General features: G+C 39.5%; 1 protein-coding gene across 24 annotated transcripts in view; it reads left to right on the top strand.

Annotated features, from left to right (window-relative positions):
* Positions 1 to 23,654, top strand: part of UNC80 (unc-80 subunit of NALCN channel complex) — a 186,052-nt gene that overhangs the window by 66,068 nt on the left and 96,330 nt on the right. For 15 of the 24 annotated variants that reach the window (XM_075829670.1, XM_075829661.1, XM_075829676.1 and 12 more), the window contains 6 exons: positions 872 to 1,055; positions 6,553 to 6,725; positions 8,412 to 8,624; positions 8,927 to 9,098; positions 17,935 to 18,068; positions 19,324 to 19,489. In XM_075829670.1, coding sequence (XP_075685785.1) covers positions 872 to 1,055; positions 6,553 to 6,725; positions 8,412 to 8,624; positions 8,927 to 9,098; positions 17,935 to 18,068; positions 19,324 to 19,489 — 1,042 coding nt within the window. The remainder of the gene's footprint in view (positions 1 to 871; positions 1,056 to 6,552; positions 6,726 to 8,411; positions 8,625 to 8,926; positions 9,099 to 17,934; positions 18,069 to 19,323; positions 19,490 to 23,654) is intronic. The other 9 variants (XM_075829675.1, XM_075829677.1, XM_075829673.1 and 6 more) reach the window with 5 other exon arrangements.

Here is a 23,654-nt window from a genome sequence, read left to right as displayed (position 1 = left end):
TCCTCCACCGTTATTTAGATATTGGTGCCGTTATATTTGGTGCCCGATATGTAAATAACTCCCTGAAGTGTCAATGGGGCGTGTAAATGGCATGGGGGTGTGTTACTATCACTGTGGCCTAGTTCAATCAGCTACGGACTGTGTCACAGCTGCTTGTGCTATGTGATCTCTCTTGCGAGATCACACAGTCTTTCCCTAACTGTTGACAAGAGATGTAGAGGAGAGCGTGCACACGCGCACGCACAGCTCCCCCTCCAACACGGAACAGAAGAGGAGAAGAAGAATGTGAATTCTTCTTCTTCTGTTCCGTGGTGGCGGGAGTATCGTCGGCAGCGGCGCAGTGTCACAGTAACACGCCCCCTTGCCATTTACACGCCTCCGGTTATTTACATATCGGGCGCCAAATATTACGGCACGGATATCTAAATAACTGAGGAGGATCAGAATTTTTTTTTACGTGAGACAGGGTTTTTGCAGCACTGCCTATTACATGGTGCACTCAGCTGCACATGTATGGGCAGGGGAAAGGTTCTCTTTAATTCCCTTTGTACCTTTTTGTAGTCTAGTCAGCGCCTAAAAAATTCCTGATGTATTTTTTTCATAGCGAAATATGGAAAAAGCACAACTAAAGGAAAAAAGTGTCTTGTGATTTTAATGCCCTCAGGGGCACATTAAGAATGACCTAATTTGTAACAGCCTTATTGACTAATTAGATGTAGACATGTAATTGCACCCATTTAATGTGAGATATGTTTATTTACATTGTATTTTGTCTGTGTTTACATGTCTCATATGTACAGTACTCGTGTGTAGAACACACATAAACTTTAAGCACTTTAACTGTTATTTCTGTGTTCACATGATCACACAGAAATTCTCATATTTCTCATTGATGAAGGTGAAATTTACAAGCGCTGTAAAGTTGTCAGAAGCTGGGCCAGGATCAGGGATGGATGGCGGCAGAGATGAAGAAGAGAATTTTTTCAAGCGTCTTGGTAAATGGCGCTCAAGCAGAAGGAATACATCCAAGCTTCATCACACAGAAGAAAAAGATGGTTAGATATCAGGGTTCTCTTTTCTGTTCCTTTGCAATTATTTTACCTTCTTTCATTGATTTTTAACACTTTTGCTGCTGAGGTGACTTGCAATGGATTCATGAACAGTTTACTGCAACCTCCTTCTTTAGCAAAACCTAACCCATAACAATACCTATTTCTCATAATATTCCTATCCAATTCAACAGTGACTTATCCATTCCCTTCAGCTCTCCTTTTTTTTTTCCTTTCTTTTCCATACTCTTCATATAATGTACTAGTAAAACTTAAAAAGATAACTTAGGTGCTTTGTTTGAAAAGCATCCTTATTTACCTCCATATAGTGCAGGAGGTCATTTTGTTGGCTGGTTTATCAAGTCATGATAAATTAGTGATGTCACTAATACACTGCAGTGGTGTTGCTAATTCCGAGTAAGCCCATGAACACACCTATATATAAAATAATTTTAAAAAAAGGGGCCCAGGAGTCAGACCATAGCACGCATACACAGGTACACACTCACACACATGCTGTTGCCAACCACAGCCATTCCCCTTATGGCAATGCCCTTATAAAAGCGCCAGCCACTTGCTCCATTATAGGGCCAGTCACGTGCTTCCTAACTGTACCAGCCACATACCTCCTTTTCAATGAAGGCACATGTACCCTTAACAGTGTCGCTACATTCCCCTTAAATAGTGCCAGCCTCATGCCCCCATAAAAATGACAGGCACATGTCCTGTAGTAGAGGCAGTGATACGCCCCCTTTACAGTACACATGCCATCTCCTCCTCAGTCCCTGGCATGTATGCCTACATATATGTGCATACACATGCACACGGTCACTGCTTTGCAAGCAGCAGGGACAAGTCTTGTCTGCTGCCGGTTCACTGAACCACCAAGTTTCAAGTGAAGTCAAGGTTTGGGACTACACAGTTTGGGATTTAGGACACAGTAGCCTTTAACCTTTCCTCTTGAATACAACCACATCTATATACATATTTATTAATACTCCAAAATGACTGCCTCCACTGTGAGTCAGATTTGGATTTTACCAAAGAGCACATAACTATGAACATCCATCACTATGAACATCTGTCACACATAACCCCCTTCCATCTCACAGCATGCTTCCTTTCTACCAACCACACCTTATTATCAAAAATTTGGAGTCCATGTTCCCAGAATTACATGATTAAATCAATTCCATGTGCTATGGACTCACAATCCATACTATTCTTTTTTAGTTTTATATTTTCTAGAAGTGTATTTTTTTTTAATCCTCCAAAAACATTTAATGAGATGAAAATCCCACCCAGATACCTTGTTTCAATTATCTATTTTCTTCTGTGTTTGCATGATCAGCATTTGCATAACCATTTTCAAATAAGACACTGTCCTTTTTGCATCAGCACTATTAAGGTTTAAGGGAACTGTATCGGTTTATAGGGTACATCAAAGCCTATATCAATGTATGATGAATGTTTTCAATACCAACTAGTGGTGTTGGGATTGACAGTAGTTTAATAAATATTTGCCAGTAACTTGGAAAAACTTGATTATTTACCCAATAAATACCCCTTTTATATTGCCACATTTAATATAGACTAGTAGTAAAAAAACACTAGGATGATATTGTTTGCTTAGAGGACAAGAACCCACCATTCTGCTGTGTACCCAGTTTAATTGCTTAACACACTAAGATAAAAATTGACTAAATTCATAGATTGGAGATTTAGCTTTGGGTACACATCCAGTGACATGTCATTGGTGTCATTGCATAAGCTATACATACTTTCAGTTAGCACTGGTTCACACTGGGAACTCGGCAGATGACGGTTGTGATGGAGCTGAACCCAGGACAATGCCTTTGGCTGCATTCCATCTCTGTCTCTCTGCTCTTGTGGTGCTGTGCTTTGTGAAGTGTTGTAATCTGCTGGACATTTGTTCTATTAGCTGTTTTTCTATTATGCCTATGGTGTTTGTGCAAAGGAGGTAAAGAATAAAATAAAAACCTAAACCTTAAGAAACAAGATGAACCAGCTGATTCCAATGCAGTGTTAAGTCAAATTGTAAGCAAACTACAATATATGATATCTCTATTGCTATTGTCATTTTCCAACATTGCTGGACTATTTGTACATTGTGAATAGGCTCCATGATTGAATCAATGAAAACACTTAGAATGGTGATAATTCCATATCAGTTCAAAGAAAGGGCCATTTTAAAAACGAAAATCTATATGACAGGACCTTAACACAATTGTCTCATTTACATTAGTTTTTTCTTTATTAGAAAAACTGGAGGGTAGATTTTATATGTTCACGATGTACAGAACGTAATTCAACCATTTAGCTAATGTATGAATTTACAAGTAAAAGAGTTGGCATGGCTATCCCTTGAGTTACTGTACTCATTGGGTTTTTGGAGCATGATATAGGTAAATGATAAGCTGGGATACTCAATATCTTTAATGTAGACTATCTACTTAAATATATTTTTCCTGCTTTAGTAGGCAACATCTTAAATATTAAAGGGGTTTTCCGGAACCAATTAACTAATTTCTATTTCACTGCACATGTAAAAATAATGTAATTTGTAATATACTTATGTTTTGATTTAATCTTCTAACACCCGATTCCAGCACTGGTCACGTGATGCGTCTCCAGTAGCAAAATCCTTACTTCCGGTGCTAGCCCGTCCATGATCTGAGTTCCATTTTCCGGCTGGCTCAATGTACGGGTACGTCATTCCTGACGTCACTGTACAGTGAGGGAAGTGGTGGACCGGATACTCCCTTTCTTCTGATTTCAGTTTCCGGTCTGCTGCTAGGGGAGAGAAACACTGCTAGTCTCTGAGCATGCGTGGTAAACACTGCTATTCTCTGAGCATGCATGGTAAACGCTGCTAATCTCTGAGCATGTGTGGTTTCTACACTAGCAGTGTTTACCACGCATGCCTACTCCTGCGCTATCAGAGCGCTTGCGCGTCATTCTCTCCCCCCTCGCAGCGGACCGAAAACAATCAGAAGAAATTATGTGACGTCAGGAGCCAGTTTCTAGTAGCGCTCTGACAAGGACTCCGGCCCTGGGGTTAGAGCCGGAGTCCCGGGCAGAGCGTTAGTAAAGGATCTTCTCCGGGACTCTGTGGCATCCCCTGACATCACTGTCCATATATGGACAGTGCTGTCAGGGTCTTCCCCAGAGCCGGAGTCCTGGGCAGAGCGCTAGTATAGGCTCTGCTCCGGGACTCTGTGGAATCCCCTGACAGCACTGTCCATATATGGACAATGTTGTCATGGGCTTCCCCAGAGCTGAGTCTCGGGCAGAGCGCTAGTATAGGGTCTGCTCCGGGACTCTGTGGAAGACCCTGACAACACTGTCCATATATGGTCAGTGATGTCAGGGGATTCCACAGAGTCCCAGAGCAGAGCCTATACTAGAGCTCTGCCTTGCTCTGGGACTCCGGCTCTGGGGCCAAATGAAGGTTTTTTTTTTAACCATTATGTAAGAGAGTGTTGTTTGGTACAGCACTGATATTTTGCAGGTTTATTGTTATCTCTCACTAATCTAATGAGAGCAGTAAAATGGCAACGGAGATTGTGTATATCTGGGTGTAGTAGGCGTGATGAGTCCCTGCTGCCGGCGAATTGCATGCTGGGACACAAGCGTTGCATGCTGGGAACTGTATGACCGGAAGAGCAAGAAAACAAACACACAGAGGTAAACAAACCTCTCAATGTAAACAATAGAAAATAATGGTAAATAAGAATGTAGATAACGATATTCAGGGGGCATTAATAGATAAATTGAGAAGCGTTGCAGTGATTAAAAAAAATTATTGGAAAACCCTTTTAAACAAATTTTAAGATTTGATAATCAGAACATAATTCCTTTATACCTTGCCATTGACATTATGTACTGCTAGTTTGTGGAACTTGAAAGGGTTGTCTGATCTCGAAAGCTCATTTTCAAACACCCTTTTAGGGGGTCCCCAGTTCAGGACTTCAATCATTTAGCAAGAGCAGAGAGCAGCTGAAAGAGTGTTTCTCTCTTGGTAGGACCCAACAGGTTCATACATTACATTCACGGCCCACTGATTTCAATAGGCACCTTGTAATGCTTAATTTCCCCTGTGGTGGTGCTACAGGAGAATTGAATGCTTGCTGCCGAGTTCGCCTGTAGATTAAAGCTGATCAATGGGGCTCCCAGCAATGGGACAACCTGTGCTAGAAATATTTTTGGGGCACACTTCTAATGAGAAGGAATTAAAGAGTGGATGGCCCGATTTAAATTACTTACTCTAATTATTTTGTCTCTAGGGTAAGTATGGAATGCCACACATTACATCTTGCAAGAGAAAATTCATTGTTCATAAAGTAGACTGAAGGGAAAAATCCTATGCTGATCAGATTCATAAATTATAAATACTTGTTCCCCATCCAAAATCTGTAAAAAGGCCTCCCAATTGTCATTTGCCATTTATAGTATGGATGTCCTCTTTTGTGGCAGATGGTCCTTTGAGCCCCCAGACACCTGGACCAAGAGTGACTGCAATCTCTGCACCTATTGTTACAACCCGAGTGAAAAGTCCAGAAGAAGTCACTGACATCTTAAAAGGATTGTTTCACTAAGACAGGTCTGGCAGTTATTGCCAGGATTATCCATATCTGGCCATACATCTTCCCTACTGCTGATGTAGGGGAAAGGTAGCGTTACAAAGAGCCCCTCTTACAAAGCAGCTCTCTGTCCTGGCTCATAGGGGACCCCCCAATAGGGTATATGAACAGGGGTTGTTTAGGTAACAATTCCTTTTTTAACATGTATTAATAAGATGCTGCATATGAATATAAGCCAAAAACTAATCTGGTTATTACCACGCAGCGATATAAATTAAAAAATATAATTTACTGTAGCTTTACATAGCTTTAGCTTCCATCTGCTATTGTTCCACAAAGCAGCTTTATAATCAAAATGAAGACTCGTACATGAAAGGTCTTCATTTAGTCAGGTTAATATTGTAAAGTAGCGATTAGTTAAACCCAACACCGTTACTATAATGAATATATGTCAGAGAACATGAGTTCAATAAATTGCACTTCATTTTGAGTCAAACTGAATTTAGAATACTGTAATAATATGCTTAAGATATTCCACACCCTGAGTTGGATATACAAAGGCAATTATGTTGATTCTTTTCTGTTATTAGCAATGATTTAATTGTAATATCATCTCAGCTTATATAAATAAATTATGATTGTCTAATTTACGTTCACTATATGCAAAACCTGCAAGTCTAATGCAGAGGTGTGTGGAATACCTTGAAAGATCATTGTCTGTACATGTCCCCATAATATGCTAGATGTTGTGGGTGATACCACCATGTTCGCTTAGCTTCAGACCATGCATCAGGTTAGCGCGCTGGGGTAATCCAATGTAGTGGGGTTCTCAAATGGCTCTTTTATTTGTGAGATCTTGTGCTCTTCCCCCTCTTTCCTCCTACCTTTGCCTTCTTCAGGATGTCACAGCTTTGACGACCATGGTGCTACCAATCAAGAGTCCGGGAAAGGCAAAAATGTGGTTAACTTGGGAGCAATAAGACAAGGGATGAAACGATTCCAGTTCCTGCTTAACTGCTGTGAACCTGGGACTATACCTGATGCCTCAATTTTGGCTGCAGCTTTAGATTTGGTAAGCAAGAATCAAAGTCTCTGAACCTTGACTTACAGATCTGTGGTGGATTGACATAGCCACCAAACTGGTAATTGTTTTCTCCATAAGCCTTGCATGAGATCTCCCTGTTGCTTCTCAATGTACTTGCTTTTATTTAAAATTTCTGTTAATTTCTGTAATTCTTTAAAACGTGTATAATACAATGTGAACTATATGACCATCTACATACATAAATGTCTGCACTACACTAACATTTACACATACTGTACATATACTGTTTGCTTCTGCATACAAATACTACTGTATCTATTTTTATGTCCATATGTGTACATACAGTAGTTAACAAGTCCCATCTACATGTGATATGCAGTTAATGTTAAGGAGTAATAAGCCTAAAAAATAAGTACATTCTATTTAATCGTAAATTATAAGAGGCTTAATAAACATATGGACGCAAGGTCATAGGAAGATAGGAAGAAATGGCAAACACGCAAACTGGAAGAGCAGAGGGAGCAAGAAATTGCGCTGTGGAGGGGAGATGGGGTGCACGAAAAATACATGGCAGTCTTCCTTTCTGCATCTTCACATAAAGACAATTATATCTAAGTCATAACCATTAGGAAATGTCAGCAAAGGATTTAGTACTATGGAATAGATCCTTATAGAATAGAATAGATATTATATTTATTTTTGTTTCTACCTTCCTTGCCTGTTTTGGATATTTGGTCTTAAATTATACACCCCTCCATTTTTGCAGTATATGTTTTGCAGCCTGTTTTCATCATTGACTGTGGCAATTTATGGTTATTTTCAGCTTTCCATCGTCTGGTTCATTCTTCTCCATTTGTGATTTGTTTCTGTGTCCTGTGATTTCATTTCTATCCATCATCTCATATCTTCACCTTTTCCTTGCCTCTTCTTCAAACACAGGTAAGATAAAACATAAATGGAAGCAATATATTGATGTTCTCACATGTATAAACCGATGTGCGTAATGATATACCTGCACAGTTCACATGACTGTTGACATTCATATAGGGTATGACTTCAGTGTACAAACCAAGAGTGTAGCTTTAAATCACTATACTCTCTAAAACATATTTTAATATGAGATACCAGCGCTATACTTTAAGTGAGAATTCTTCTTAGATGCTTTGGAGATATCCACATAGACATTCCACAAACCACAAAATTTGCATGGAGATCCTACCTCCCCGATGAATGACTGAACAGGATGAAAATCGAGAGGGGAGAGAGACCTGCAGATCTTAGAGGCACTGTCCTTAGAAACAATTCTTGAAACTTTATCTTTCAAGTGGAGTTCCCCATTAACAGGCTGTTTGCTGTTTTACAACGCCATAGAATTCCACACTTATTTTCCTAATAGGACATTTTTATTTAATGAAAGGAGCCTTTTGCAAAGCTAATGTTACCTTGACAAGTCCAAACAGCAGAGTTATTGGTTGCAATATTATTGAAACTGTAGATCATGTTGATTCACGAAAAATAACAAATCTTGAGACCACGTGAGAACACTAGTTTTGTGCAGCAATTGTTCAGATTAGCTGTGCCGTGTGCAATTTTGAGTGAAAAACTTTTTGTAAATAATTTCTACATATACAGTACATATAGCCTATATATCCTACAATCCTTGATTGTTTTTAATGCTTCAATAATCAGTCAATGTTCTTCTACCCATGGTAGGAAGCTCCGGTAGTGGCCAGGGCAGCCCTCTTCCTCGAATGTGCCCGCTTTGTACACCGATGCAATCGGGGAAATTGGCCAGAGTGGATGAAAGGACATCATGTAAATATTGCCAAGAAGGGCCTTTCACGTGGCCGCTCCCCTATTGTGGGCAATAAACGAAACCAGAAGCTGCAATGGAATGCAGCCAAGCTCTTCTACCAGTGGGGAGATGTAAGTTGGTATTTCTGATTGCTGCTTTTTTATATCTATGGCTGCTGTCAGTTCTTTCTCTGGTGAGTGTAAACATGCTTTACTATATAAGTTAACAAGTGTGAAATAGCAGTAGGTTCACAAATCATCTATATTAATGGAATTTGCAAGACATAAATGGTAAAATAATATTTAGAATCAGGTAGTGTACATACCACTATATTGTATGGGTTACCATGTGACATCACTTTGGTTGCCTAAAATGTGCAATTAGGGATTCCAGTTTTATAATTATTAGATGTATGTTATTAAACATCTTTCAGGTGATAGGTGCCCGCCTTAATGAGATATGTCACAGTGAGAGTGAGAGTCCAGCCAATCTGCTGGGACTTATCTATGATGAAGAAACCAAGAGAAGGCTGAGGAAAGACGATGAGGAAGAAGACTTTTTAGATGACAGTAAGGAGAATCCCTTTACTACAAGAAACCCTGCTTGTAAGGAACTCTGCTTTAGGAGCACTCTACTTTCTTTTTTATCACTTGATAATTCTTGCTTGGATATTTAGGCAGGTTTATCACCTGTTCTTTGCATCTCACATCAGATCAGCCACCCATGTTTTTTTATGCTGGGTCAGGAAGTATTAGGAAAAGTCAGTTGAGGGCCAAGTACTCTTGACCTGGTATAAAGGCCCTGGAATGGCTAGATTGTAATGAGTGACCAAGATGCAGGTGGCAATCCTACACACAGGCTGTATGCACAGAACTCTTTGCACGTGCCTTTGGTAGACAGAGTAATAGAGGCGGCCCCAAAGTTTATCCTTGGATTTCATACTGAGGTAAAGTTTTCTAAACTCTTTTATCTATCTATGCTGATTTTGATGTTTAATCCAGAACGAAAACTGGAAATTGTTGGGTTTTCTAGAAAACAAAATGGCAGATCTCTAAGTTCATATTGTAAATAAGCTTTAACAACAAGGGACTTGACCATCATTCTTTACAGTCTTTTAACCTACAACGCCACATCATTTTTTTTACCCAACAATCTCTAGGCAAAAAGCAATGGCTTGTTTTAAAGAAGAGTATGCCCAAAAATTATATTGGAGAGCTATATAACATTTCTTTACAATATTTATGTGATCTTTATTTCTCAAATGAAATGAAATAAAGATTGCAATGTAAATTATCCATAGCTTCTGCATTCCCCTAACCTGAAGTGCAGCATCTGTTTGTGTCCAGATGGGTCTATACTGTGTGCCTTATTGCTCTGTGGAAAATACTATGTTATACGTTTTTAAGGCTCTCTTTTCTGTGCAGTCTGTCTCCATATATTTCCAAGGTATTATGTTTAAAAAAAAAAAGTTCTTGACCAAAACTCTCATCAAAAGATACCAAAATAATAAAAAACCCTGAAAATGTAGGTATAATTATAAAATATATAATATACATAATGCCTTGGCCATATGTGTGCTAGCAGTTTAACGGATCTGACTAGAAAATGTCTTGAATGTTCAACATTTTCTAGTTAGCATTGATTTCTAGATTAATGTAATAAAAAGCTTATGCAATGTTACAACACAAGGTTTGTTCTTACTTTAACTGACAATATCATCTGTTTATTGGCTTTAAATAAAAACAGACAATCCTAAAATGAATATGTATGAACCAGATGTTTTAACCATTCTTTAGCATTACTGGAAATATGCAATTATTTTAAATAGATTTACTATTTTGTAGTGTCACGTGCACACCTTCCCCAACATGTGACGTGGGTGCGACTGCAAGCGATTAATCTATCTCCACTCACTCAACCTTGTACTCACCTTTCACTCAGGTTGAAAATTGAGCATAAATTACACTTCAACACAATCCACATGCCTCAGATACACAAGTTGCAGATACCGAGGTTCCTGGGCCGATAGGTACCCCAACACGCTTTGCTCTAAAGCAGTCAAAAGGTTAAATACACTCTACGAAAGGCTATAGTTTCTTTGGAACCTACAAGGACTAAACTTCTAAAGTTTTAAGCTTTAATAGAAAAGGTACATTCGTCTCTTTTCAAGGCTAACTAGGTTTAATTATTTTAATCTTCCTCATAACTTAGATTCTCCATGCCCCTTATTAGCTTTGTTGCTCTTTGTACTTTTTCCAACTCCAGGGCATCCTTTCTATGAACTGGAGCCCAGAACTGAACTGCATATCCTAGATGAGGCCTCACTAATGCTTTGTAAAGTGGTAATATTATATCCCTGTCCTCCGAGTCGATGCCTTTTTTAATACATGACAATATCTTGCTGGCCCTTGAAGCAGCTGATTGACATTGCATGCTGTTATTTAGTTTATGATCTACAAGTACACCCAGATCCTTCTCAACAAGTGACTTCCCCAGTATAGATCCCCCAGGACATATGATGCATGCAGATTGTTGGTACCCCGATGCATACATTAAACCTCATTTGCCAAGTGGATGCCCAAAGACAGAGTGTGTCCAAATCAGCTTGCAATTTACGAACATCTTCTATAGACTGAACAATACTACATAGCTTGGTGTCATCTGCAAAAATAGAAATAATGCTATTAATCCCATCCTCTATATCATTAATAAATAAGTTGAATAATAATGGTCCCAGCACGGAACCCTGGGGTACACCACTTATAACTGGGGACCGTTCAGAGTAGGAATCATTGACCACAACTCTCTGGATACGGTCCTTGAGCCAATTCTCAATCCAATTACAAACTATACTTTCTAAAGTTATAGTCCTTAATTTACCCATTAGACGTCTATGAGGGACAGTGACAGATGCCTTTGCAAAGTCCAAAAACACTATAACCACAGTCGTCCATCTGTCTAGGCTTCTGCTTACCTCTTCATAAAAAAAATCAGGTTGATTTGATAACCTCTGTCCTTAGTAAAACCATGCTGGCTGTCACTTATAATACTACTTTTTGCCACATAATCCTGTATATAGTCCCTTAATAGCTCCTCAACATTTTTCCCACGATTGATGTTAAGCTAACAGGAAGACCTAGAGCCCTTTTTGAAAATAGGCACCACATTTGCCCTGCGCTAGTCCCTAGGCACTATACCAGTCACTAGAGAATCTCTGAATATTATGAAGAGGGGGACAGAAATAACTGAACTAAGCTCTTTAAGAACTCTAGGGTGTAACCCATCTGGTCCCGGGGCCTTGTGTACATTTATTGTATTTACATTAGCTTGGACCATTTCTGCATTCAACCAATTCAGTATATTAATTGATGTATTAACAACACTGGCACCGGCTACATCAGCTGCTCTTTCTTTTGATGTATATACAGAGCTAAAGAACCCATTTAGTAACTCTGCCTTCTCTTGATCCCCTGTTACCAACTCCACATTACCACTATTTAGGGGTCCTACATGTCCAGACCTTGGCTTTTTTTAATTTACATACTTGAAGATTTTACTATCCTTGGCCACTTGCCTTTCATTTTGTATTTTTGCTGATTTTATTACCTATTTCCAGATTTTATTAAGCTCTTTATAATTTACAAAGGCTACAGCTGTACCCTCAGATATGCATTTTTCAAATGCCCTTTTTTTGTCATGTATTGCCCTTTTTACATAAGGTGTAAGCCATGTGGGGCTTAATTTTAGTAGTTTATACTTGTTACCTATAGGAATAAATTTTGCTCTATATTTATACAAAGTAGATTTTAAGATCTCCCATTTATCATTTGTCCCATTATTTGACATTAGTTCATCCCAGTCTATGTCCTGAATTGCAGCCCTCATCCGGGGGAAATTGGCCTTCTTAAAATTAAGTGGTTTTTTTCCCTCCCAGCCTGTGTTTGTCTTTTACAGTATAGGTAAAATGTAACAATGTTGTGATCACTGTTACCGAGGTTTTCACGAACATTCACATTCCCAACAAGCTCTGCATTATTAGAGATTACCATATCCAACAGAGCTTCACCTCTACTCGGGTCTTCCACAAACTGGCCCATAAAATTTTCCTGCAACAGGTTGAGGAAATTTCTCCCCTTCGCAGTTGAAGCCGAACCATGACACCAATTAATATCCTGGTAATTAAAATCTCCCATTATCACAACAATACCAGCTAGTGCAGCCCGCTCCATCTGTTTATATAGCTGATCATCCATCTCCTCAATTATATTGGGGGGTCTATAGATTACACCAAAAGTATTTTTTCCGGTGTTTAAATCCCTTTGTATTTCCACCCACAAGGTTTCAATCTCCTCACAATCTTCACCCACTATTGTCTTTCACACTTGCCTTCATATTACTTCTCACATACAGACATACACCACCGCCTTCATATCACTTCTCACATACAGACATACACCAACACCTTTCCTATTTGTTCTGTCTTTCCGAAACAGTGTAAAACCCTGTCGATTTACAGCCCAGTCATGAGAAGAGTCCGGCCATGTTTCAGCAACACCAACTATATCTATATTTTCTTCATGTACAAAGGCCTCCAGCTCCCCCATTTTGCTTGCTAGACTTCTGGCATTTGTGAACATACAATTTAACTTGCATTTCAAATTTCCATGTTTGGTATCAGAAATGTGATTATTTGGGCATTTTTATTTTCATTGCTGTTTTGTAACAAAAGTATATCCCTATCCTTTATAAAAATATAAAAAGAGACAAAATAAGATGACATACAAAAACTAGCAAAACAGTTACAAAATAAAAGGGATAAATAACAGAAAGACCTCACACTTACAATCGGTAGTCTCTTCTACTTCCTTTTATCCCTTTGCTCTAGTTTTGCATGATTTTATTCTGTTAAAATGTAGTGCCAAAACATTGATCTCAGGTACTATGACTGCAAGAAGAAGGGGCTGCTGCTGAAAGATCATGTCTAGTGTTCTGTGACTTGCTCTATGTATTCTGGTTGCATTGGACTAGGGTTCCTTGGGCCCAGAAGAGGAAATTATTATAAGGGCTTACCCTCTATTTAAACAGAACCAGTGCACTTCCACTTTCAATTTCAACATAATCGCAGTAAACATATTCCGTTTGAGGTCTAATAAGTTACTTGTGAATCTTCCCATAAGGAATAGACCCAGTATTGTGTCTGAACCCATCAGAGGATTATTTGATACTCTGGTGGACAAGTCCGACCCAGGTGTGTTTATTAATTCAATACTTATATTAAAATTAAAATCTTGGAAAGTAAAATAAAAATAATGTAACTGATAAAATGTTGACTTAGAGCTATATAAATCATTTTTCAATAACATCATCTGGATCATGCATAAATACCTAAAAACTGTATATTAAAAAAGAAAAAAAACAAATATATAGTGGAACAAAACCTTGACATTTTGTTGTAGTTAAAGTGACCATTATATGCTCATTATGTTGTCCATGTAATGGCTTTTTATGTTTTTATTATGTTTAGAATATGTGAGATATGCAACCAGACTAGTCCTGCAATATATTTGAATGCTATTGTCTAGACTGAAGCATCCAGAAATTGTTGATCTTTTATTGTCATGTATTCAAATATATGTACCTAGACCAAACTTGCATTTTTGAAACTCATAAAAAAGACATATATGCATAGGGCAATGCATGAAATATTAAAAAGTCTCTATGCACACATTCTGGTTGCATTTTTCTGAATTATTAACGTTGCTTTTCTTCTTTAGAAGATATTCTGTAGAATATTGCATGCAATTTACATGTTGATTATTATTTCATCTTTGCATGCTTCTTATTGCAACATGTTGAGAAGCTGGCTTATTTAACAACTACAAAACAAAACAAAAAACGTTGTTTTATACTAATAAAAACAAAACACTACTCTTGGTGGCTGTTACATAATAAAAAAACCTTTATCAAGACAATTAAATATAATTTATTTAATGAGGGTCTCAAAACCACAGTTCATATGTGAAAACATATACTGGGGCGCAATTATTGTAAAAGTGTATTGCAAAATTGTGCACCTATAGTTCCATTTACAGTATGACAACTTCATTATACATAGTTACCTTCCACACATGTCTGTAGGTGATCATATATTAGAGATTATATTTCACAACTTATTTGTGTTGGCCCTATTCTGTCCCAGGACTGAGTGCTTCCTATTTCCTTCTTCAGTCTTTAGTCACGTATGTGAAGCAGTAGAAGGAAGACCTTCTTCTCTGTGAATCAGCTGCCCTCATTTGGCTCATGGTGCTGATGATATTCAGAGAGAAAGCTGCTTCCTCCCATTGCTCCCCCTGCCTTACCTCAAACTTGAGCAGGACTTGAAAGTTCTGAGTCTGGCAACTTCATATTAAGTTTTCTCTATGTCTTGTGTTTTCCATGAGAACCTGTCCAAATATATCTTCATTACTTTACTGGAACATGGGGTGCATTTCTGGTTATAAAAAAACTTCAAGACGGGTGAGCATATTAGAATTTTATCTTTAGATTTTTTAGATTACGCCGCAGATTTTGTTGCAGAAAATTTCTGTGACTGAAAACCAGTTCCATTAATCTGAATGTAGTGCAGGTGCATGGATTTGTGCAAGATGAATGGAACTGATTTTCAGTCGCAGAAAATTTCTGCAACAAACTCTGCTGCATGTGAATGCACCCTAATAGAGACCTGACATAAGTCAAAACACTGGGTATCTTTGTACCCTTGGTTATCATCCATCTGTCCTGTCATGTAGCTGCTTATTTGTCCCTAACAAGCAGCTGAAATAATACCGTAATAGTATGAATGGTAAAGAAGACTTTTCTTAACTAAAACAATGAACTAGATCCAGCAGATTTAGGAACTGATAACTGGCTAGAAGAATGCTTAGAACAATATTATCATTAGAATTTGTCATTTTAAACAAATAATGTAACTGAACCCATGACTTCAAGTAAAAAATTGTAAAAATACCCTGATACCTATATAAACTTGTATAAATTAAATATAGATGTCACTACTAAATGTGACATCATTTATAAATCCAAGTATACTCAGTACAACTGTAATGAATCGGGTTAGGGAGACGACAGGTGAGCCCTAATCTACCCGCAACTCAGTCCCTGCCTACTTGCACGGCCCGTCCTAAGTGACGGCGTACAACTGGGCGACGGTCCCTACGCTCAGTAAGTGCAAGACAGACAACACAAGACAAGGGCACACAGAAGCAAAGGGGAAGTAGGGGCAGTTGCCCACGGAAAACCGTGAGCAACAGGCAGTGGTGAACGAGCCGAATCAAACCAGGAGAGTACGTAGTAGAAAAACAGAGCAGGAGAATAGTCAGGCAAGCCAGGGTCAAAAAGTTACAGTGGTCAATCAGGTAAATAGCAGAAATAGCAGTGCCAGGAAACCAGAGAATCACAGGCAAGGAACATGCTGCAAGTGAGGGTATAAATAGACCAAGGGCGGGAGCTAGAACCGTCAGGCCAGGCTGTGATAGGTTCTCCCTCTCCTCAGCCTGCAAGCCTGAGTGGTAACAGATCGCGTCACTCTAGCAGACCTTGGAGCAGATGTAGGCTGATTAACCCCGGGCGTCGACACAGAACCTGTGTCAGGCAAACCCTTTACAACAACGGTGCTTCTTTGCCATAGCAGATTTCGGTTTTTATTCTGTAACAGAGCCTCTGCTTTCCATGATAGATACCATGCATGAGGACAATTGTGTGATCTGATAGCATGCACATATTTCCCTTAAATTCACCCTTCTCCAGGCTGAGGCGATTCATTTATAGTCTACTTAGTGTTTTCCCTGAAGTGCTTTGGAGCCTGGTCAAGAGTTCCTCAATAGACAGCAGCAGGAAGACCATTATAGTTGGGACAGAATGAATGTATTCTTCTCAAAGATGCTTGGCAGATAAGTCAACAAATGTGGGCCAGTATATATATTTGGGTAAGAATTATAGAATGCTTTACCTCCCCTTACACTAAGTTTTTTTGAGGTAGTAATAGAAGTAAGGTTTTCTCAGGAGAGGGAATAACCGGTCTACATTGTATGTTATGTTATGTCCTCATGCATAAATGTTAGAGCCCCTTAAATTTTCTGCCCTGGCTCTGTTACAGAATAAAAACCAAAATCTGCTATGGCAAACAAGCATACTTGGATTTATAAATGATGTCATATTTAGTAGTGACATCTATATTTAATTTATACAAGTTTATATAGGTATCAGGGTATTTAAAAAAAAATTTTTACTTGAAGTCATGGGTTCAGTTACATTATTTGTTTATTGTTCTTATTTGACTATTTTATTATTTATTTTTACCTGAAACCATAAATTACCCCATGGAAGTCTTGAAAACTCTATAAAATAATAAACTAAGCCGTTTCTCAACATGTGTTGTGTTACGTTTCAGGACATAACTGAAAGACTGTTCAATCATGGCAATAATTTATAAAAGGAAATTATTACATGTAATACCACATGAAAAAAAAATCACCATAATTGTACAGGAAATGTCTTGAAGCCTATTAATTAATTTACAGAAAATAAATGAGTAACTGTTCAATGTTTGCAAAACCATTACTTTTTGCTCCAGCCGGCCCATGTTTTTTTGTTTCTTTAAATGTTAATTTCACTCCAAATTCCCCTGCTTTATTTTATTCTTTTAGGTTGGTTTTTTTTTTTTTTTTATTCCTTTCTCATGTCTGCAGTCTGTACATATTGAACTTAATAAAATATGCAAGCAGACATGAGTCTGGTCTGTAGCTAAAGCATAGTGTTGCTTCAGTTCGAGACTCCTGTGAATCCCAATCAACGAAAGCAGATGCTGATTTAATCCTCCATGTAAAATGATTCCACGAACAAATGTATGGAGGCATTAAATCAAGTCCTTTTATTTAGGAATTTACTTCTGATAAGATGGGCAGGAACTACTGACAGTGCAGATGGTTTCAAAGTACCAGGGATCAATTATTATTGGTGTCAATTATCAAGATATTTCATAGGCATTATCTCCTACATTACTAATATATATTTTTTATTGATAAAAGTACAATATTATAACGCTACATTTGACTGCAGAGAGTATCCAATTCCCTTATATTCTATATATATTGTCCCTCTTCTTTGGAAGGACTAGCCCACTAGAAGACCATTTCTCACTACAAGTTTAGGTGGTCACCTCATAGAGGTTTCACTGTATATGGAGCTAATAAAATGATATCTTTTTTTACCTGGATGGATAGAATTATTTTTTTGGGGACAATATCTAGTTCTCTAATTACACACCTTTCACCCATGATGATTGGTCTCTGGTTTGGCTGTCTGATAAGGTCAGTCACCAGCTGGTACGTAACACTTGACTTCTGAGCGTCCTTTGCACTCCTTACCAAAAATGTCAATTTATAGGTTCTGTAAATCCAACAAAGTGTGGCTGTCCTTTTGCACTGAAGATGTCTGCATGTCAACTGCTTCTGGAAATCACCACTTTCTTAAGGGAAACCTTCCCATGTCTGCCAAGGCCTAGGGCTGAACCTCTTGTGGTATGTGAAATATAAAAATCTACCATGATGTTTGAGATTACGATATTTTCATATTTATTGTTTTGTGATGAATAGAGTTATGTTGCAAGTAAATTGGCTGTTTATCCCCTTAATGACCGCCGATAAGCCTCTTCACGGCGGTCATTAATGGGCTTTATTTTACAGCGCCGCTATTCCACTGCGCTGCATTCGAATAAAGTAAACAGAGCAGGGAGCTGTCAAATCTCCCTGCTCTCAGCTGCCAGAGGCAGCTGAGGGCTGGGGGCATCCCTGCTCTGCCGGGTGACATCGATATAAGTATCGATCTCACCCGTTTAACGCCTCAGATGCGGTGCACAATAGCGTGCACCGCATCTGAGTGGTTTTGGAGAGAGGGAGGGAGCTCCCTCTAATCCCACTGACACCCGGCGATAAGATCGCCGAGTGTTTGTTTCTCCGATGGCAGCCGGGGGCCTAATAAAGGCCCCCAGGTCTGCCTGTAATGAATGCCTGCTAGATCATGCCGGAGGCATGACCTAGCAGATGCCTGTCCGTTTTAAACGGACAGGCAGTAATACACTGCAATACAAAAGTATTGCAGTGTATTATAATAGCGATCGGAGGATCGCATAGTGAAGTCCCCTAGTGGGACTAGTATAAAAGTAAAAAAAAAGTTGAATAAAGTTAATTTAAAAAAATGTGAAAAAAAAATAAATGAAAAACACACTTTTTCCTCTTACAAACTGATTTACTATTAAAAAAAAAAAACACAATAAAGCAAAAAAGTTGCACATATTTGGTATCGCCACGTCCATAACGACCCCGACTATAAATCGATTACATTATTTAACCCGCACTGTGAATGCCGTAAAAAATAAAATAAAAAACTATGGAAGAATTGCTGTTTTCTGTTAATCCTGACTTTAAAAAATGTGATAAAAAGTGATCAAAAAGTCGCATCTACTCTCAAATGGTACCAATAAAAACTACAAGACGTCCCGCAAAAAACAAGACCTTATACAGCGATGTCGACGCAAAAATAAAAAGTTATAGCTCTTCGAATGTGACAATGGAAAAATGTAGAAAATGGCTTGGTCATTAGGGCCCAGAATGCAAGCAGGGGGAAGGGGTTAAATATAAAGGCACCCAATTGGTGAAATTACATATTTGTATATATAAAAAAAAACTTCACCAGCCTTTGTGAGAAATATCCTTATAGATCAGCTTTAAAAGTATTTAAAAGAGAAAATTACAAGTTTCTTCCTGTCACATTAAGGATCTTGATACCTGCCGGCTACGTTTGGATCCGGAGCTGGATCGACACCGATATGAAAGGAAGATCAGCTTTGCTGGTATTTTGGATGAGAATGAAGACTCTAAGGATTCCCTACACAGCAGCAGCCACACCTTGAAATCAGACACAGGATATGAGGAAAAGAAAGGTATGAAATTATTATACCAAATTATAGAGTGCACAGTATAAATTTTTGTTTGTTCCTTCTCAAAGGAGATTTGAATACAGGTTTTTACTTATTTTCAAAAAAAGTAGTCAAAAGACAATTATAATAAAAAAAATACAAGTGATACCAAAGGTCAATGTTTATTAGATTACAGGATGACAGGATTTTACTTTTTTTATCGACATGCTTGTAATTTTAATATATTTTAATAATCTGCAGGCTTCAGGAATCAACAGCAGAGAAGTAGAATATGTCTTATGTACTATAAACCAATTTTTTTTTCAGATTTTGCAATTGTATTATTTTTATTATTATTTAATTTAAACAGTAGTTTGCGTGGGAAGTTTTTGCTATTTTGAATCACTCTTAGGTTGGCCCAATATTTGAGCATGCTTGTTTCATTATTAAACCTATAAATTATTAATTATTGCATATATATAGATAGACCCATAGCGGTTGAACATGACATGGATATACCGCAGACTCTTCTGTTAAATTAAAAGGAAGGCTAAAAGTATTCTGTATATAAGTCCTCATGCTTTATGTATGCAACACATAACGAGTATATTACTTATGTGCTCCCTCTCTACAGAATTTTTTTTAAATTAAAGTCAATTATATGACAATAAGTATTATTCTTCATTCACAATTTGTTATAAAGTAACAAATTCCCGTATTCTATCCCAGTTAAAGATAACTTTTAATAGGGTTTTTCTAAAGCCACAAACATCTATCTATCTATCTATCTATCTATCTATCTATCTATCTATCTATCTATCTATCTATCTATCTATCTATCTATCTATCTATCTATCTACTATGAGTATAGTAATATTGATCAAGATCCCAGCCTATCAAATTAACTATACTCAGGATAGATGTTTGGGATTTTAGGAAAATTTTGAATTTGTCTATTTGAGCTAAAATGCTAATAAAAGTTATGTTTTAGTGGGATGGAATAAGCAGGGGCAGATATGGCATTTTATGTGGTCCCAAGAAAAGTTATGCCACACATATTGCCCCTGTAGATTGTTCCCTACACAGTGCCCCCTGTAGAAAGTTATGCCAGGGTAGATAGTGCCACAAACACAGTGCCCCTGGTAAAAAGTGCCACACACAGAGCCACCTGTAGATAGTTCCCCACACAGTGCACCCTGTATCTAGTGCCATTTAGAGTGCCCCCTGCATATAGTATCACACACAGTGCCGTGGTAAATAATTCCATACACAGTCCCCATTGTAAATAATGCCACAAACAGTGCCCCTGGTAGATAGCGCCACATGCAATGCCCCTGGTAGATAATGACACATACAGTACCCCTGGTAGATAATGTCACAAACAGTGCCCCTGGAACATCATGCTACACACAGTAACCATGGTAGATACTTCTACACACAGTGACACCAGGAATAGTTCCTTACATAGTGTCCCTTGTAGATAGTGCCACACACAGTGCCCCTTGTAGATCGTTCTCCACACAGTGCCACCTGTAGATAGTTCCCCACACATTGAGCCCATTACATAGTTCCCCACACAGTGCCCACAATAGGTAGGGCTGCACACAGTGCACCTGGTAGATAATGCCACACACAGTGCCCCTAGTAGATAATGCTACACACAGTGCCCCTGGTAGATAGTGGCATACACAGTGCCCCTGTACATAGTTCCCCACTCAGTGACCCTAGTAGATAGTTCCCCTCACAGCACTGATTGCAGATAGTTCTACACACAGTGTACCCTTTAGATAGCGCCCCACGCAGTACTCCCTGTTAATAGTTCCCCACACAGTGACCCTAGTAGATAGTTCCCCACACTGTGCCCCTATAGATAGTACCACACATTGTCCCCTGTTGTAATGGCAGGGGGTAGGGAGACGGACAAGTGAGCCCTAATCTACCCGCCACTCAGTCCCTGCCTACTTGCAACGACCCGCCCTAGGCGACGGGGTACAACTGGGCGGCGGTCCCTGCGCTCAGTAAGTGCACGACAAACACGACAAACATACAAGGAACACAAGCAAGGAAAAGGGGCCGTTGCCCACGGCAACACCGTGAGCAACCAGAGTGGTGAACGAGCCGAGTCAAGCCAGGATTGTGCGAGGTACAAAACGAAAAGCAGAAGAGTAGTCGGTAAGCCAGGGTCTGTATGGAGCAGGATCAAAAATAGCAGGAGCTGTAGCTGGGACAGGAAACCACAAGGAAAGAAACACAAGCAATAACAAGCACCGAGGGACAGGAAGTGCAGGCTTAAATAGACCGAGGGCGGGAGCTAGCTGAGTCTGGCCAGGTTACGATAGGCTCTCCCACTCCTAAGCCTGCCAGCCTGAATGGTGGAAGCAGGAGTCAGTCTCAGGGATGTATTCTCAGGTGCTGACTGATTAGTTCTGGGAGTTAACCCCGAAGCTGTGCCTGGCAGATCCTTTACAGTACCCCCCCCTTTTATGAGGGGCCACCGGACCCTTTCTAAGTGGACCTGGCTTACTGGGGAAACGCAGGTGGAAACTCCTGACCAATACCCCAGCGTGAACATCCCGGGCGGGTACCCAAGTCCTCTCCTCGGGCCCGTATCCTCTCCAATGGACCAGGTACTGGAGGGAGCCTTGGACCATCTTGCTGTCCACAATCCTGGCCACCTCGAATTCCACCCCCTTCGGGGTGAGGATGGGAACAGGAGGTCTCCTCGAGGGAGCCAAGGACGGGGAGCAGCGTTTGAGGAGGGAGGCATGAAACACGTCGTGTATCCGAAGAGACGGGGGTAACTCCAGCCGGAAGGAGACAGGATTGAGGACCTCAATGACCTTATACGGCCCAATAAACCGGGGAGCAAACTTCTTGGACGGAACCTTGAGACGCAAGTTCCTAGACGACAACCACACCAGATCCCCGACCATAAACAGGGGGTTAGCAGAACGTTTTTTATCAGCCTGAGTTTCTTGTACGCTCTGGGACACCTCTAGGTTTTTCTGAACCTGGGCCCAGACTGTGCACAGTTCCCGATGAACGACCTCTACCTCAGGATTGTTGGAACTACCAGGTGAAACGGAGGAGAACCGTGGATTAAACCCAAAATTACAAAAAAAAGGAGAGACCCCTGACGAGTTACTGACCCGGTTATTAAGGGAAAATTCGGCGAGGGGAATGAAAGAGACCAAATCAAATTGACAGTCAGAGACAAAACACCTTAACCCCTTAGTGACCACTAATACGCCTTTTTACGTCGGTCACTAATGGGCTTTAGGCTAGGCTGACGCCTTTTCACGTCAGCCTAGTCTAAGTGCTGCACGGGTCTCCCGTGCAGGCAGGAGCCGGGGCTCTGCTGTCTGATGACAGCTGAGCTCCTGCTCCAACGCCCGCGATCGAAGTTTACTTCGATCGCGGCCGTTTAACCCGTTAAATGCCACCGTCAATAGCGACCGCGGCATTTAACTTTGTTTACAGAGGGAGTGCGCTCCCTCTGTCACCCATCGGCGGCCCGCGAATGAAATCGCGGGTCTCCGATGGGGTGTCATGGCAGCCGGGGGCTTGATAAAAGCCCCCAGGTCTGCCCTGGACATATTCCTGTTAGGACGCGCCGGAGGCACGTCCTAACAGATTGCCTGTCAGATTTACACTGACAGGCAATAATGCTCTGGTATACGAAGTATACCAAAGCATTATAGCAGCGATCGGAATATCGCACAGTAAAGTCCCCTAGTGGGACTAATGAAATAAGTCATCAAAGTGAAATAAAGATTATTAATAAAAAGTACAGTAAAAAAATAAATAAAACCATTTTTTTCCATAAAAAGTGGTTTTATTTAGTAAAAGTGTAAAAAAATTAAAAAAGTACACATATGTGGTATCGCCGCGACCGTAATGACTCCATTAATAAAGTTAATATGTAATTTAAACCGCAAAGTGAACACCGTAAAAAAAACTCAAAAAACCATGGCGAAATTGCAATTTTTTTCCATTGCCCCCCAAAAAAGTCATAATAAAAATGAATCAATAAGTCCCATGCACCCCAAAACAGTACCATTCAAAACTACGTCTTGTCCCGCAGAAAACAAGACCAAAAAATCACTACATTGATGGAAAAATAAAAAAATTACGGCTCTTGGAAAGCGACGATGCAAAAACAAATAATTTTAGTTCAAAAGAGTTTTTA

Source organism: Rhinoderma darwinii, chromosome 6 (assembly GCF_050947455.1).
Source record: "Rhinoderma darwinii isolate aRhiDar2 chromosome 6, aRhiDar2.hap1, whole genome shotgun sequence".
In the NCBI taxonomy this organism is placed as follows: Eukaryota; Metazoa; Chordata; class Amphibia; order Anura; family Rhinodermatidae; genus Rhinoderma; species Rhinoderma darwinii.
Note: the sequence above shows the minus strand (reverse complement) of the source record. Positions and strands in the feature narration are given on the sequence as shown.